Here is a 15,317-nt window from a genome sequence, read left to right as displayed (position 1 = left end):
TCCCGATTCGACGAAGTAAATGCCTAAAACGGATTTCACGATGACGGAGTGCGGTGGGTTTTATCTTGAAAAGATAAGGTGCAGATGGTCGCCTTCGGTCAACTGACCTCTTTCTCTCTTGCTTGATTTAAGTAAGACGACAACGAAGTTGCTATCCATAGGCCGTGCGCTCTCACTCATCCTCACCGATCTCGCTACCACTTGGGCATTGACCCGTATCGTATAGAGCTCATGCATACTTCACTCTTCTTCAAGTTAGAGAATATCTAGATGAATTCCAGCATCTATTACATCGCTGCCCTCCACCAGGGGGGGGCACCAAACACCAAAAGTCCAATGCTGCGAGCTCAACCTCCTCAAACAATGGGCGTGAACGTAGGGATGTGGACCGTCGTAATCGTAACAGTAAGAACTAGAGGTCAATCATTTAGTACATAGACTCAGAAAAGGGGGGACACCAAAGCCGGGGCAATGTTACGATGTACTCACGAGGGGTCACCAAAATGGAAGGATTGATGAGACCGACAAGCCTCGGGTCGTGCTGCGCGACCGTGGCGTCGACTGGAGTCGGACTGGCGAGGACCGGGACGGCCCATTGGCATGCGAAGATAGCGGCCAGGCAAGCTGCGACTCGGATGCGATTGCTTGAAGCGAACATGTTTGAAGATTAGGGCTTTGTTGTTTGCTGAAGGCTGGGTGTTTGTTGAAAGGCTGGTGTTGGTTGGGGGACTGGGTGTTCACTGTTGCAAGACTGGCCACGCCATGTCCTCTGTTTTATAGCTGGGAAGAGATTCATTCTTACCTGGGCGCGCTCATTCTGTTTCCCGGAGTCCTCCACGGTTCCGTGCGGACATTCAGTCTCGACGCGGTGCATCTGTGTGGGCGCTCAGTCTCATCGCACTGAACCTATGTCGATGTAGCATTCTCCGTTACCTTTTCACACCAAGCCCGAGACTTGAGTCTCCTAGGGCGCCCAATGTCTACTTGACAAGTCGTAGACGGTGCGATAAACCTTGTATGTTTCGCAACGTACAGCCAGTGTTGCAGCCAGTCGAACACGATCGTGAGCGGAATCGTTTCATGGAACGCTTGCTCCATTCTTCCTAGTATTGTCTTATCGCTCATGTCGGTCCCAGAACTTCCGTCCATTCCTAGTGGACGCAATCACCCCCAGTCTTGACAGGCAAGCGCAAAGAGGTAGCTTCCAGCTTCGTTACTTCAGGAGAGCTTAGAAGAATGGGATAAAAGGCATCAAGATGGCAGTGTCATTAAAATCTAAGCAGTCGTAAGGTACTGTAAAAAAGGCAACAGCATACAATAGTCAAAAATATGCAAAGCAGAAAGCAATAGATCAGAAAAAGCACAAACCATTACAAGTCGTAACATGGGCAACAAATAGTTCCAAGAGATCGTAACATAGATCGTAGCATCATCGAAACTCGGGCGGCCACTCTTCTCGCTTCCTCCACCTCCCTTCGGGGTCGAAACGCGGGTTGACAGGGTAGTCGAGTCCATCGCTCTTGCTCCGGCCAATGGGTACTGCGAAAACAATCCATGAGCAGACGCTAAGATTAAGGACGGAATATACTCACATATCCAACCTAACCAATTCGAACCCATGACGTCTTCCCATTCTCTACGCTTACCCCCTATCCACCACAGATGTCCTTCGGTATCAAGCTCACCCCATTCCTTGTCCCACTCTTTCCGTGTGAGGTATTTGGCCCTAGATCGTAATCATCAGCCACGAGGACGGGTATCTGGCCCCGGTTCGACGTACTGGAACTGACAGAAGCCGAAAGCGTTGTTGAGCTGCTGGCTTTCACGGTGCTTCATCGTTCGGATCTGCATGTTCTCCACTGTGGTCTGGCCGTGCATGATCAACCACGCATGGGATATTGCAAGTGCAAAGGTAAAGATGGCGAACACAGCCGAGCTGCGATCATCGTCAGTTTTGTGTCAATTAACACCATCAATTGAACGTACAGGGCGATGATCACGAATTGGTGTGGGCTGGTATCGATCGATGGGCCTCGGGTATGCGCTATAGCCGTGTAGGCGAGCATCGTGCCAAACACGTACGCAGTCAAGAAGAAGGCTGCCACGCAAAAGTTGAAGAAGAACTATTACACAAATCAGACTAGGCGCGGGGACCCTGAAAATGTACACACCTTGTGGTTGCGAGCACCGACACACTGGCCTATCCCTACACAACTTGTCAGAAATGAATTATTCGAACATTGCTTAAACCTACAAGGGCAATGATGGTCGTATTTGAGGACACAGGTACCACAGCTTCGACAGTGGTGCGTTCTGTATGGCTTCACAAAGCCTTCCTTGTCGCAATAGCGATGAGCAGCGTGGAGGTATGGGGTCATTGGTGGCCGTCGAGCAATCCACATCTTGGGTTTGGGAGGTGCCCGCCTTTTCTTGCGAATCTTGGCAGGGGACTTGTCGTACTCTCCCCGTTCCATCTGGTCGGCGTTGTCATTTCCCTGGCTCCCCCAGCAGCAGAACAACAGCTTCAGACATAAAGGTGTATCCCGGTCCCCAGATTTTCCAGTCTTTCTTCGTCTCCGTTGAGGTGCGGGAACGCTAGGAACGCCGGGCGCATCCAACGTCCCCGCTTGAACCTCGATATCTGGCACAGTTGAAGCAGCCGAGCCAGCCGTTGATGGTCTTGCGGCAGGCGGTGAGTTGTCTGCCGACCACACTGCTGTTCTCTCTTCGTCCGTGTCCTCGTGCAGAGTCGGGTTCGCCATCTCGCCCGCATCGAATCGTATTCGTCCATGACTTGAGCCACTCCTGATAGTGATCGTGCTTGCTGTACGTCCCATCCCTGGCGCCGAGCCTTGTGGGACACTGGCCATGCTGTTAGATTGAGATATCGACCCCGGCGGTGGCTTGGGTGGCGAAGGTGGTGGAGGCCCTGTTGCCTTCAAGATATCCTCGTACGACGGCCTCGCAATGGCGTTCATATCGTCCGTTTGCAGGGGATACAAGGCTGCCAAGGCTGACTGCTGGATCATTGGTTTCTGGGTCTTCTCGACATAGTCTCGAGCGTATCCCGGCGACGTGAGGACGACCTAGACGACGTTGTAGGCCACGTATAACTTAGAACTCAACATTAAGCTATATAAAGGCCTGAACTCACCTTTGCATACGCCCAAACCATCCAAGCATAAAGGACTGAAAATGGCACCAGCAGCGCGATCCCAACATCCCTGCCCGCCACCGTTCTCGGTCGTTCCTCCAGCATGGGCACAACGAAGACGCCGATATAGACGTAGCCAGCATAGCCCATGATGCCCAAGGTGACCGCGACCATCAGTTTGAGGACGAGCCACGGTTGTGGTTTGGGGTCGTCATATCGTCGTGCACGAGCTCGAGCGGCCGACTCCTCCACGACGCCGCAGCAAGAGCGATCTTCTGACATTCCATCCAAAATCTTGCTGCTCGTCGTCGGCGACGTTGTTCAGGTCTGGTGGTCGACGTCGTGGTTCGAGTCCAACGTTGTGGAGAGGAAGAATGATGTCAGTTGAAATTGCCGCCGTTGATAACGTCTCACAGCCACAGCAATGCCCTCGACAATTTGGGCGATGAACGCGAGGTCGTCGTGGCTGGCGGTGACGGCGAGCTCGACGTCCTTGTCGACGTCGGGAGCAAACTAAGGAGCATGGCCAGTACTTTAACGGCGGTTATGTTCGAGTCAGTACTTAAAAAGTCAATTAATAATATGATTATTTTTGGAGGCTCGCGTCGTTGACAGCATAGGCGGCAAAACACGCTTCAAACGCCAGATCTCAAACTAGCTTCTTCCATACGTTTCTCGATTTCATTCGATACTCATTACGAAGACATGAAGCTTTCATTATTTAAAAATGCTTCCGTTTCCGACAACGAAACAAAGGTCGGTCTCAATAACCCATCCACGCGATCACCGCTCTTTATGAAGGAACGCATTGGCCTGGAACGATGAGAAGCAAGGGGCAAAACGCGGTCAGAAAACCTCCCAGTCTGCTTGTAGAGAAACAAACGACTTACTGTACCACTCATTCACCGTCTTACAAGTTCCCTGTGAGCAGAAAGTAGGTCCCGTCCATCCGTTACCTCCACATTGGCCATAGAGAGCTGCACCACCCGGTGCCGGTGCAGTGGTGGGAGCAACAGGCCCCGGTGCGGGGGAAGAGGGTGCCTGAACGGGTGGGTTCACGCCGCCGGCTGGGCACTTGAGAACTGGAGGACCTGGGATCGAGTACGGTCGACCACCGTTGTTGGGTACACTGTTAGCATAGATGTTGATCGTGATACCACTGAAAGGGTATAAGTACAGGGTACTACTATCTGGCAAGGGGTCAATGTTACGCACGGATGGTTAGCAGAGTACGCTCCTGGGAAGCTAACGAGGTCAGTGCCTGTGCTCGTACCCGAACCAGTGACATTAATTTGGGCACATTCCATCTGAACAGCCCAGTCAATAGGGTGAAGGAGCTCCAACAAGGTGGACGCACGTAGAACTGAGCCCCGTTCGTCGCATAAGCACCATGCAAAGCGATAATCTCAACTCGCATGAGGTAATGGCCTGGGGCAACGCAAGTAGGCATCGTAAAGTATTGCCAGCCATTGTTGGCAATCATACGATCGACTCCCCATTGGCCGGTACTCGTGTCAAGGCCATCCTCTGCGATCTTGAACCATCGGAGACCTCGAGCGTTGGCTGTAGCAGCGTTGTCCACCTTGGCGAGGTAGACGATGGTGGGACCTACGATTCAGACGACGGTCAGCACATGGCAGCGTTCGACTTGGGTGAGCTAGATAAGTACCCTTGTGACTTCTGGCAATGGGATGGTCAGGGTCGTTGGGATATTGTGCACCACCGATGACATGTCCCCACCAGGCACCAACACGGGCACCAGCAGGGATGTTGATAACGGTATTATCCTTGAACTGGATATTCTTGTTGCAGGCAAACTCTGCATCGTTTACGTTCTCGATGGGCTATCCTCTGGTTCAGTCGAGCGTTTGGGAACAAACAATTTCATCGACGTACGTAGTCAGAGGTTGGAGCGCGAACTCCTTTCAACTGCCCTTGATCAACACCATTGACGGAGACTTTCTAATTCTTAATGTCAAATGGTTACAGTTGAAAGACTGCGGGGTTGAGACACACCTGGAAGATCGTGTGGCCATAGGCAGCAGCCGCGAAGGCCAATGGGACCAAAGCTGACACCTTCATCTCTTTTGGTCGAGTGAGCAGATGGTCGACTGGCACATCCCACAGCGAGAGACGTGAATTTAAAGAGAAAGCCAAAACTTCTATTTCACCCGTATCAGGGTACCCCGCACTTCGAATGACGAAAGGCAAGATTCCGCTGGGTGAAGGAAGTGCAAACGGATCATCTGGCCTCAGAGGAAGCCAGAGGAGAACAAGCCTTATGGCCTAGTCGCCAAAACCTCGCACAGATAGACTGCAGGTAGATGGAGGAGGAAGAAGTGATTTAGGCCTTCCTATTTGTCCTAGAAAAAGCCTCAGGTGCGGAAGAAGGCGAAAATCCTTCTTGAAAATCTTCTTGAGATTCCATGAAATATCCGATGATGCGCAGTAATGCCTCTCCTTCAGGTACATGATTTACCCATGGAACGATAATCTAAGGGATGGCAAGTAAGCGTCAGCGAATTTCAACGAGAGAAACTGTCGCTCACCCGGGCCAGTTCGATAGCTCGACCAGTTCTGTCTATCCTTGGCTCACGTTTGACACGGAAACCGTGGGTGGTTCCAACTGTACTCGTGGAAGGGTTACTGAAGAATAAGTAGCACACACGCACACCAGAATTCGAATGCAAACGAAATCCGAGATCAAGGACCAAGTTCCGCGTTCCAGTCAAAGTTGCAATCGGATGGCAACGGCTGCGAAACCTGGAAATGAATCTCAGCTTGAAATCCGCCAAGACCGCAACTCAACAGAACATTCCGGTTCCCACGCCGGCGACTAATCGTCGGAGCCTTTCGGGGTCGTCGCGACCAGGCGCGGAAGTAAAAGAGATCACCGGAGGCCGACCCCGACCAGTTCAAGGAGTGCCGGTGGCGATGCTTTTGTGGGTCCACATGTGAGCCTGCAAACGGGAAGGCAAGCAGCCTCGTGGAAGGAAAGTTATTTCTGGCAAGCTGCGAGAGCTCGTTCTACTTAGCAGGCATCCAACTTGCTAAGACGTCAGATCTATCTTGAAGGAATTTGTCGCACCCGCAGGTTTCATCAGCTGGGATCAAAACAAAACTTCTCCGACAGCCTGAGGATGCGCACGAAGTCAACGCTTGGCTCGCACAGGTTGGAAGGAAATCCCTCCACCCGTGGGCAAGACAAGAAGACCCATACCCGGGTAGCTATGCTCCTTGAATCTCCATGTTGACAACGCGCCTGTACCTCCTCATTGTTCCTCCGACAGCCAAGCATCCAATTTTAGTGCAATGCTTGTGTGCTGAATTCAATGAATGTTAGGTGTCACAGTCACTGGTCACACTCGAATGACGAGATCATGGTGCCGAAAGAGGTCTACTAAAGGGTTCTCCTTCTGTCTTCCTCATTAACCACTTCAACCTTCTTTTTTCTGCTGGATTTCTTCGCCGATTCACTCAACAAGTATTCACTTTGCGTGCATTTCGAAAGCAGGAAGGATTAATACATCGGTGAGTCTCCTCCTCTTCCCAGCCAACACACGCATCTAATCTCATCCTGCAGCGTAACAGAGGTACCTAGCCATGAGTGACTCGGGTACAGTCGCCACAAGGTCTCGATTACACCTTGCAGTCAAGGACGTCGCTAAACCGAGAATATCTCAGATCTAATGGAGGGGAACTGGCTCATGCATTGCCAAATGATCCGGGTACGTCTTCGAGTCACCTCCAGTTCGTCGCCAGGCCATTATAACTGACGGTATCATGACTTGGTAGAAGAGAGCCCCGCCCTCAATTTCAGGGGCTCACTGGTCCAAGGGAATGCAAACATCAGCGGTCGCGACAGCTACAACGCCCAGAACCACGGAAGTACGGTGTCGAATCTGATACTATCAACATCGGCGCTGAACGAATCCCTCCAGCCATAAACTACAACGTCAACTACAACTTTCCCCACGTATATGGAAGCCCGACAAGTTCACAAATCTCGTCACCCACCTCTGTGCATACCGCTAGCTCTACGCGTAGCGCCAGTATGCACGAAGCCAGCCAATCGCCGACCCCAAATCCACCGCTACATATGAATTTCGACGAAGATGTCACCCCCGTAGCCAGGGAGTTGGAAGAAGCATTGACGAACGCGATCAAGTCGTTCCAGGCCAATGGATTGAGACGCCTATCGCCCAACCATTCTGTGGCAAGGAATGGCAGAGTTGTGAAGCAGTAATACGACCTCCTTCAATGCACGATGAAGAACAACAACGTTCGCCACATGTACTCTGTCACACATTTTGTAAATATCGAACCGAGCCACATTGTATCTCATAGTGTATCTATAGTTCTCCCAACTGCCCGCGGTATTGTCCCGTTACTGGCCTCGCGCAGAGACCCTCGACACATTCAAAATCGGCGCTGACACATTTTTTCCTTCTCTCACAATTCTGAATGATATAACAGAGGTGACTGCGGGCAGTCATGGGATGAAGTTTTTGTGACAGCCACTCACTCGCTATCTCTACTGTCTGTTCCCCTTCCATCGAGCAGCGATATCTCACTACAATCACCATCCAGGGTTTGCTTGGAGCGGAAGCCGCCTCGAGGATCGCATCGTTCAATGCCAAGAGATCAATTTTGATAAGACATTGACGCCGACAGGGCAAACACTCAGGCTGCTCCTCTCGAGGGTTTTTTTTGTTTCCTGCTTGACAACGATGCTTCAAGCTCGACTTGGACCTGCCAACATTCGCTGTGTTTGAAAAGGGGGTGTCGGTCTTGTAGGGAACCTGCGATTATCCCCACCAAGTTGTACAACCCGGTGTGTCCTCCAAATCTCCGAGTTCGGATCATCCTCGCTTAGGCGGGTACCGGAGAGTGCACTTGGGAGAGTGACATTTTGTTCAGATTTCTGTGAAAATCAGCGGAGGAATCAGAAAAGACTCTCATAAAACCTGGAGTCGAAGGTATGAATACCATATTCCATGTTCTGAGCGGACGAGGCAGAAATGGGAATGCTCACGTCGATGGCAATGCTCATGTGGGTCCACCGTGGGTCCAGGACGGGAGGTGGAGGCTGCCATGTGTCGACTTGTCACCTCCCGTCGCTGGGAGTCAGAAATGGTGGAGTCTCCCAGGATGTAAATCCTTTGAGTCGACCTTCCTTCTTCCAACAATCCCAATCTTCATTCATTGTAATCGCGCTTCAATCAGGAAACTCCAGGCGTACGAAGGGATCAAAACGGTCACCAGGTCTCGAGCTCGGAGCGACAACAATTCTTCCCAAAACAATGCCTGTGTGAGGGTGAAGTCCTTTTACCCCGATTCGAAGCGGTTTCATCAAACTGGAGCCTCAAAACTGTAGGCTGTGGCCCCTAGCGCAGTCCTCTTGTTTCCCGCACCCCTTCGAAATTCGAACAATCCATCCATCCACCAGAGGACCATTAACTTCACTGTATAGTCTCCCCTGATTGGACGGTCAGTCTCTGTTGTTACAACTGAGACCTGCGCAGGTGAGCCGCCCGCCATGCCTGTGCCTCCTCATCCTTACCCTGACCTTTACTTAGGCTATTGGTAACAGTCGGTTCAGAGCGACGATTTGGATGAAATGTCTATCATTCAAAGTTCTTCGAATCTGGCGCCCAAACAATGCCTTCAACCCAGAGCGATTTCGGCAATGAAGTCGGAAGCTTCGTCCTCGATGTGCGAGGCTCTGACATATCCGGGCCTGCAAGAGTATCTGCGGGATCCATGGCCATGAAACTCACGGCAACCCAATTACGAACAACTACCACGAACCCGTTCAACTTCTCTCTCCTGTAGCTTCACCCACTCCGACTCGAACGTCTACATTGCAGCTAGATCCTGGCGGTACAGAGGAAGATGAGTTCGAAGGGAAATGAGTCGACTTCTCTGCGTTCAATGACCCTGACCAAATCACAGGCGGAACTGCGCAGGCGTTGGAGGAAGAATTAAGGGCGGCGCTCGACTATTTCCACAGGAACCGGGTCAACCTTCTGTTCGTTGAGCAACGAAGCGAACGGGATTTTGAATGAAAACTAAACGTGCCGCTCTCGCATTCAACTTTGTGCATCATCCAAGGCATGGTTTGGTTGCTTCGACACTCCGTATGTGCCTACTCACTTCTCTCCGGACAGTTCACCACGCAATATGCATTATATCATGCATTCAATCTACCTATTGAAAGACCCCAGCAGGTCTTCCTGCAATGTAGAAGATGCACAATGTCTTTCCGTCAAAATCCGCCCGGAAGGTCCAAACCATGATCCCTGTGTCGCGATCGATCGCGGATAACCTAGCCAACCTACTCGGCCCAAGTATCAATAACTCAAACCTCACCTTAATCATTTATGCAGAGTGCCTACACAGCCCATCTAGAAGCACACATCTTCACGCTCCGAGTTAAGTGGGATCAGCCTCGAGGCATAGTGATCAAAAGGGGAAGAACGAGTGGCCACTGGTGCCACTCCCACTTGCACCCATTCGACTACAATGTCAAGTTCAGAACGACTTCGGGAGAGTGAGGCTCCGCAATCACAGGTCACTGTCATAGCAGGAGGACAAGCTATAGCCAACCAGAACGATTACATTGATGGCTCCACTCATAACGAGTTCTCCAGCGACTCGGCGGTGTATCAAGCGGGGGTTAACGTCGTTGGTGAGTATCACTATGCCTCCATAACATCTAGCACCGACCCCTCTGACTACGCGTACAGTCATGAATGTAGTCAGCCCAGAAGGAACCCCGACAGGGTCACCCTCTCATACTCCTCCCGGAACGCCCCCAGCAGCAACGCCCGCATCATCTCGTCCCTCAAGTCCGTTTCCCCCAGGAAGTTCGACTGGGCGCCCGTCGCGACCGGCCATTAACGTTCCGGTCTTCGAGTATGGCTCTGACTATCATGAAGTCTCGCGCGAGCTAGAGGACGCTCTCAGTCAAGCCATACGGTCGTTCCAGCGGAATGGACTAAAGAGACTGACACCCTCGTATCGGAATCGGGATGTGAACATGCAAGGGCTGGACGTCGATTCAGGAACGGCCAATTCATCCATGGACGAAGACATTACTGTTGAGCCGGAGACTGGCAGTCGATCCAGAGGTCTGAGAATGTTTCAGGGGAAAACCAGAGGTCGTTAGAGCGACAGACGACGGATGACCAGGCTCAGGAGGGTATGAAGGGAGGTAGTTGGAATCTATAGGGGGCCAGCTGATAGTAATAGATGGAAAGGAGCGTAGAATTATTACAGTTTACTTTACATTGGTCGAAGGGTACATGTCATGAAGAGTGAAACCCATCACAAAGCCATCCAGCTCGTCTAATTGCGCCCAGCGGGAGCGGGACCCTGATACAAGTCGGGATCGACGACTGTGGTCGTACGCTGGGTGACCTTGGTCTTAATCAACTCAGGGTCCTTCGAGTGGACGGCCGTGGTAGACTGCGGGATCGTATTAGCACAGCTCATCGCCGCCAGAGTAGAAGTTGCGCACCTCCTTTCCCAAATGAAGCCTCTTTTCCATATCTTCGGCGACACCGTCAACAGTACGAATACATTTACCCTCACGTAGGAGGGTCTTCTCAACAACATCGGGGGTGGTACCTCCACGGAGCGCGCCTCCACGCTCGACGAAATGGTCCATAGGGATAGGAGCATGGGTTTGCGACTGGTGGACAATAGGGGCTTCTTGAGTAACCTCGTGAATCGGGATCGTAGTATGGATGTGCTGGCGGTCGATTGCTAATTTCCATTGGTCAACGTCAAGCGCGTGAAGGAAGCCGGGGACACCTACTCTCTTTCTCGATCACTGGTTGGATGACATGGTGGACGTGGTGGTGAACATGCTCCGTGATTTTGGTTCCTTTGTCGACGACGGTACGCTCCTTGGCACCATGTTCCTAGTAAGCGATGAAAAATGAGCAGAACCCTCAACCGTATACCGAAACGCCAACGTGCCAGAGTATCATGATGCTGCCTCATCTGCCCGTCAAAGAGCGCCGCATCTTCCGGTTTGTTGGTGTGTTGCTCTTCGATGCGAGTGACCGGGTGGATCTAAGGCAAGTCAGAACCTGGGCGAAAACGAAAAACCAGTGAGCTCACGAAGTCCTTATGACCTTCAGGCAGATCTTGACGGGCAACAACAGGTTGGGTGTGGTGCTGGACGTGGTGAACTAACCCGTGGTATTAGCAATTTGGGCCACACCGCCTTAGCGGCGACATACCATGTCTTTCGAGATCCTTGATGCGCTCCACTTCCTCAGTTTCGAGGTGACGTATATATTCGTGAGTGACGGCTAAGACAACGGTTGGAAGAGCAATTCAATTGGTCACGAAACAACTCTGCTCACGGTTGAGTTGACTAGTGTCCTCCTGAGTGTCGCCAGTTGGCATGACGTCTCGTTTTCGGTGACCAGCTACATGGCGGTCGTCGAGGACTAGATACATGGTAAGCTGCAGTTGAATAATACAGTTTGAGGTGAGACTCACCTTCGCGATGTTCACTGCGACCAAACTCGCGAGTGACAGAAATGAATTCACCGGGACGTGAGCCACCACCAGCATCAGGGTTGGCGATAGTAGCAGACTGCTTGGTACCCGGGATAGTGCCCGAATGGGTGCTTCCAGTCGAGGACCTTGCATCTAGAAAGCAATCAGATCCAAGGAACAATGCGAGCACGGCCAATGAACCCACTACTAGAGTAGGCACCTTGATGGGCTCCAGCCAATGACCCGCCGGTCGCTGCGGCTGCGTCGGTGCCATAACCCGCAATGCCTTGATCACTCCTGGCTCTATCCAAATCATGTTCCATGACCCTTTCAGATCCGACCTTGCCTGTGGTGCCAGGCCCTGTGCCGGTGGGTAGCTTACTCGATCTCGAAGGGTCGTTCAAACCTTCACTGTCGTAGGAACGACCCCCTTCACGAGTAAGCTCCTCGATGTCTCGACTAGACCGGGAGGCGGTGTCGTCCTTGAACATATGCTTCATAGTGTCGCCGATACCTTTAGATCAGGGTCAATACGGAGTGATTCCGAGATCAGAAAGGATGCAGCGTACCCATTGCGAATTAGGATGACTGTTTGTTCGGTAGAAAAATTGGGAAAGAAAGGGAAATTGCAAACCTTTCGTCTCAAACAACTGGCTATATACGCCCAAGCCCAGACATGTTTCTGGTTGTCGTCATGTCCACCCCCACCCCCTTTTCGATTGGCACTGTCTGGGAAGGCTCCATGTGGTCGTAAAAGGAAATCCGCACTCCTGAAAAGACTAAGCACATTTTAGGACCTCGTATAGTAACCCCCTCGGGTGAATTTGTGCCCCTTGGTTGCGAGAGACAGTGAACTCGAGACGCTGACGAGGTCGTGATGGTCGAGAACGAAAAAGGGGCGTCGGAGACTCGGGTCCCAAAAGGAGAGAAGGAACAAACATGGACAAACCTGCCAAGGTGGAGTCCTTGACGAAAATGGGGTGGAAATTGCCTTAAAGAACGATCTGCGCTGGTTAAAAAAAGGGGTACTACTAGAAGTACATTGATTGAGACGGCACTATGTTTACAGGGTTTTATGGGTTTTATCTTCAGACCATACGCGTACAGGCTATCAACAGGCAGAGACGGGGTGCACAGTTCAGGAACAGCCCCAATTATCAACCAATGTTCGTGCGATATAGGTGCCTTTCGCACAAACGAACTTCATTGCTTGCTTAGACGTCGATGATGATGGGAGTGCACCCAATAGAGATGAGGCCACCTGTCGAGGCTGACTGAGTACTGTCACAGGACAAGAGACCGGGAGATATTACCGAAGTGGTTGTTCTGGCAGCAAACAGTTTGGGCGTTGCTGGTGGGCCGAGTCAGTAACAGCTCGAGAACGTTCAAGGAAGCTAATGGCATACCAGCTGTTACCGCCTCCAATGAGGGAGATCGGGTTGCAGGTGAGACCCACGAGTCCAGTGATGTCCCCAACGGAAATGTTCAGCAACCCAAGGAGCGTGCCGATAAGGCCGCTGTTAGTTGGGGCTTGAACAGAGTTGCAGCATTCGAGGTTGTTGGGAGCGTTGCATTGGTTGGTGGGAGGCGGGTCAGTGGGGACAGCGACGGCAAGAGTAGCGAGAGCGACGGTGGTCAAGAACTTGAATTGCATCGCGTATGAGTGTTATGGCTTGTGAGGGAGCTATTAGAGATGTTGTCTCTGCCGTTCTAGGTGGATTTCTTCTCCCTTTTATACCTTTGAGAGCAGGAAAATGCCGATTATTTTCTCAACATCGAGATTGACTGTTCCTGATATTATCCCTTGCGTTGTATCGCCTTCCATACTAGTATTTAATTTTCTGTCTACGCTTATCTGCCAGAGCTCGCCGGGTGGAACCGACGAAGGAACCGAGGGCTGAGTAGAGGCTCAATGTTCTACGTACCACGATATCTGAAGCCGTAAGTAAGTACTACTTTCAGGGGCCCAAGTTGTCCACCGCTAAGACTTGAACAAATTTGGTCGCCTCATTTCTGATGCAGGGGCAAAGCTGGATCGGAGCTCCAAAATAGAACGACGGGTATGTACGTACATGGCATGAAAACGGGTCGCCACAGTCATGAAGTAACAACTGGGATTTGTTCTGAATGGGAACTCTGTGCGAGCCATGATAATGTCCTTACCGAAAGTGATATAACCTCATGTAGTGTAGAGCGGGGGTCACGAGGGCCTTTTGGATATGGCCCTTGCGATTGACAATGGACCAGAATAGAAAGTTCTCCGGTTGCCAAGGTCAGGAAGGTAGAGCAGGTTTGGGATTTGTGCTCAGGTTGCGAACTGAAGGTCAGCATTTAGATGCAGGATTCATACACCGGCTTAAGGCCTCCCACAACGCACATTAAAAGTCAAGCGGATAGATGGAATGGCATTAATCCGTATCTCCGGAATAGCTAAATCGATGCACGCTACAACAATAGCGCTACTACGATTGTACAGATCGAACCATATTTGAAGTGGGCGAAAAAGTAGGCATACAAGGGAGCATATCACATAACGAGGGAAAAAGACAATTGGTGATGGTTATTGATTGGTTACTTCAGATTCGAGCGGCAGGGAAATGGATTCGGAGCGCGGCCCTGGACGGGGCGCTCGACGAACTGTTATTTGGCCACTTGATTAGAGGTTGATGTTGATCGGAGTGCAGCCAATAGCAATGAGGCCGTCTAAAGAGGTTTTCGTTAATACGGAATATCGGAGTACCGGGCCTAGAGAGAACGTACTGAAAGAGTTATTCTGGCAACAAACGGGTTGGGCGTTGCTGCATCGTGCACAATGTCAGTACCGACGCGTCGTTCGAGACGTTTACCGACTTACCAGCTGTTGCCAGGAAGGCCGATGATGCTGATTGGGCTGCAGGTAAGACCGACGAGGACGTTGAGGTCCTGGAGGACAATGCCCAACAATCCCAAAAGGACTCCAGCAGCGGGGTCAGACGCCTTGGTGACCGCGTTGCAGCACTGGATGGGACCAGTGTTGCATTGGCTGGGAGGGATGGGGGCAGGGTCACCGCCAGTGGGCGCAGCAACAGCGAGAGAAGCGAGAGCGAGAGTGGACAAGAATTTGAACTGCATGTTGCTGAATAGACTTGCTTGGGACTGTTAGAGCGACTGACTCTGTCGATTTCGAGTGCTTCTTCCCTGCCTTTATATCCCCAACGTCGGCGGAATACCTCTGCGATGCTCCACTTCGTCTTCACATGGTGCGTTTACAGTACAAGTACACAGTGAACCCACGATTAGATACGGGAGAAGACTGTACCACTTGTTAATCTGCCAAAGGTGGAGCGTCGGTGGAGCTGAATGTAAGGTGCATAAGACAACCACTATGCCCGTAAACGGGGAGTGACGAACCAAGAGCGACTTGAATTCGAGTTTATGACGAATGTAAACTGTCTGTATTCACGCCAAGGACGCGGTTAAAACGTCTAGGTGGAGTAGACCATCCTGAAGTAATGGTCAGATGTTACTAGGGATAACGAGGGTGCGAAATGGCGATCGTTCGTCGAATGTCCTATAAATGTTATTCCTGCTCCCGTTTCAAGCGGTGAAGGTACTCAAAAGAGGATTATCGCGTGGTTGACTAGCTTGCAGCTTCTCTCTGGAGCGC

The 15,317-nt window shown here is 51.4% G+C and overlaps 8 protein-coding genes across 8 annotated transcripts; 2 read left to right on the top strand and 6 right to left on the bottom strand.

The window, feature by feature from the left end:
* Positions 1-356: 356 nt before the first annotated feature.
* CC1G_02191 (hypothetical protein) lies at positions 357-658 on the bottom strand (the record flags this gene model as incomplete). Its single annotated transcript, XM_001834403.1, has 2 exons — positions 357-412; positions 490-658. 2 exons carry the CDS (start codon positions 656-658, stop codon positions 357-359), a joined length of 225 nt encoding a protein of 74 aa, XP_001834455.1.
* Positions 659-1,429: 771 nt separating this feature from the next.
* CC1G_02190 (vacuole protein) lies at positions 1,430-3,436 on the bottom strand (the record flags this gene model as incomplete). The annotated part of the gene is made up of 7 exons (XM_001834402.2): positions 1,430-1,539; positions 1,647-1,726; positions 1,781-1,936; positions 1,987-2,123; positions 2,172-2,206; positions 2,255-3,086; positions 3,155-3,436. The coding sequence occupies 7 exons, from the start codon at positions 3,434-3,436 to the stop codon at positions 1,430-1,432; spliced, it is 1,632 nt and encodes a 543-aa protein (XP_001834454.2).
* A 511-nt stretch (positions 3,437-3,947) lies between these two features.
* On the bottom strand, positions 3,948-5,236 carry CC1G_02189 (endoglucanase II; the record flags this gene model as incomplete). The annotated part of the gene is made up of 8 exons (XM_001834401.2): positions 3,948-3,967; positions 4,045-4,313; positions 4,370-4,391; positions 4,428-4,461; positions 4,512-4,762; positions 4,824-4,998; positions 5,051-5,116; positions 5,171-5,236. The coding sequence occupies 8 exons, from the start codon at positions 5,234-5,236 to the stop codon at positions 3,948-3,950; spliced, it is 903 nt and encodes a 300-aa protein (XP_001834453.2).
* A 1,521-nt stretch (positions 5,237-6,757) lies between these two features.
* On the top strand, positions 6,758-7,400 carry CC1G_02188 (hypothetical protein; the record flags this gene model as incomplete). Its single annotated transcript, XM_001834400.2, has 4 exons — positions 6,758-6,786; positions 6,839-6,882; positions 6,950-7,042; positions 7,096-7,400. 4 exons carry the CDS (start codon positions 6,758-6,760, stop codon positions 7,398-7,400), a joined length of 471 nt encoding a protein of 156 aa, XP_001834452.2.
* Positions 7,401-9,679: 2,279 nt separating this feature from the next.
* On the top strand, positions 9,680-10,325 carry CC1G_02187 (hypothetical protein; the record flags this gene model as incomplete). Its single annotated transcript, XM_001834399.2, has 2 exons — positions 9,680-9,845; positions 9,904-10,325. 2 exons carry the CDS (start codon positions 9,680-9,682, stop codon positions 10,323-10,325), a joined length of 588 nt encoding a protein of 195 aa, XP_001834451.2.
* A 179-nt stretch (positions 10,326-10,504) lies between these two features.
* On the bottom strand, positions 10,505-12,171 carry CC1G_02186 (hypothetical protein; the record flags this gene model as incomplete). Its single annotated transcript, XM_001834398.2, has 8 exons — positions 10,505-10,624; positions 10,677-10,924; positions 10,977-11,082; positions 11,285-11,355; positions 11,407-11,478; positions 11,533-11,619; positions 11,672-11,824; positions 11,892-12,171. 8 exons carry the CDS (start codon positions 12,169-12,171, stop codon positions 10,505-10,507), a joined length of 1,137 nt encoding a protein of 378 aa, XP_001834450.2.
* Positions 12,172-12,885: 714 nt separating this feature from the next.
* On the bottom strand, positions 12,886-13,325 carry CC1G_02185 (CoH2; the record flags this gene model as incomplete). The annotated part of the gene is made up of 3 exons (XM_001834397.1): positions 12,886-12,932; positions 12,985-13,022; positions 13,078-13,325. The coding sequence occupies 3 exons, from the start codon at positions 13,323-13,325 to the stop codon at positions 12,886-12,888; spliced, it is 333 nt and encodes a 110-aa protein (XP_001834449.1).
* A 756-nt stretch (positions 13,326-14,081) lies between these two features.
* Positions 14,082-14,813, bottom strand: CC1G_02184 (CoH1). The gene is made up of 3 exons (XM_001834396.2): positions 14,526-14,813; positions 14,432-14,469; positions 14,082-14,374 (listed from the first exon to the last, which is right to left on the bottom strand). The coding sequence occupies exons 1-3, from the start codon at positions 14,780-14,782 to the stop codon at positions 14,328-14,330; spliced, it is 342 nt and encodes a 113-aa protein (XP_001834448.1). The 5' UTR covers positions 14,783-14,813; the 3' UTR covers positions 14,082-14,327.
* Positions 14,814-15,317: the final 504 nt, after the last annotated feature.

This window comes from Coprinopsis cinerea (assembly GCF_000182895.1).
Source record: "Coprinopsis cinerea okayama7#130 chromosome 10 map unlocalized cont3.10, whole genome shotgun sequence".
In the NCBI taxonomy this organism is placed as follows: Eukaryota; Fungi; Basidiomycota; class Agaricomycetes; order Agaricales; family Psathyrellaceae; genus Coprinopsis; species Coprinopsis cinerea.
This window is presented reverse-complemented; position numbering and strand designations above follow the sequence as displayed.

Bases quoted from the DNA above. Each gene is read 5' to 3' on its own strand.
- CC1G_02184 (XM_001834396.2), bottom strand. From the start codon at position 14,782: ATGCAGTTCAAATTCTTGTCCACTCTCGCTCTCGCTTCTCTCGCTGTT. The intron at 14,470-14,525 runs GTAAGTCGGTAA...TGCACGATGCAG, and splicing joins GGCCTTCCTGGCAACAGCTG to CAACGCCCAACCCGTTTGTT. The intron at 14,375-14,431 runs GTACGTTCTCTC...AAACCTCTTTAG, and splicing joins TTGCCAGAATAACTCTTTCA to ACGGCCTCATTGCTATTGGC.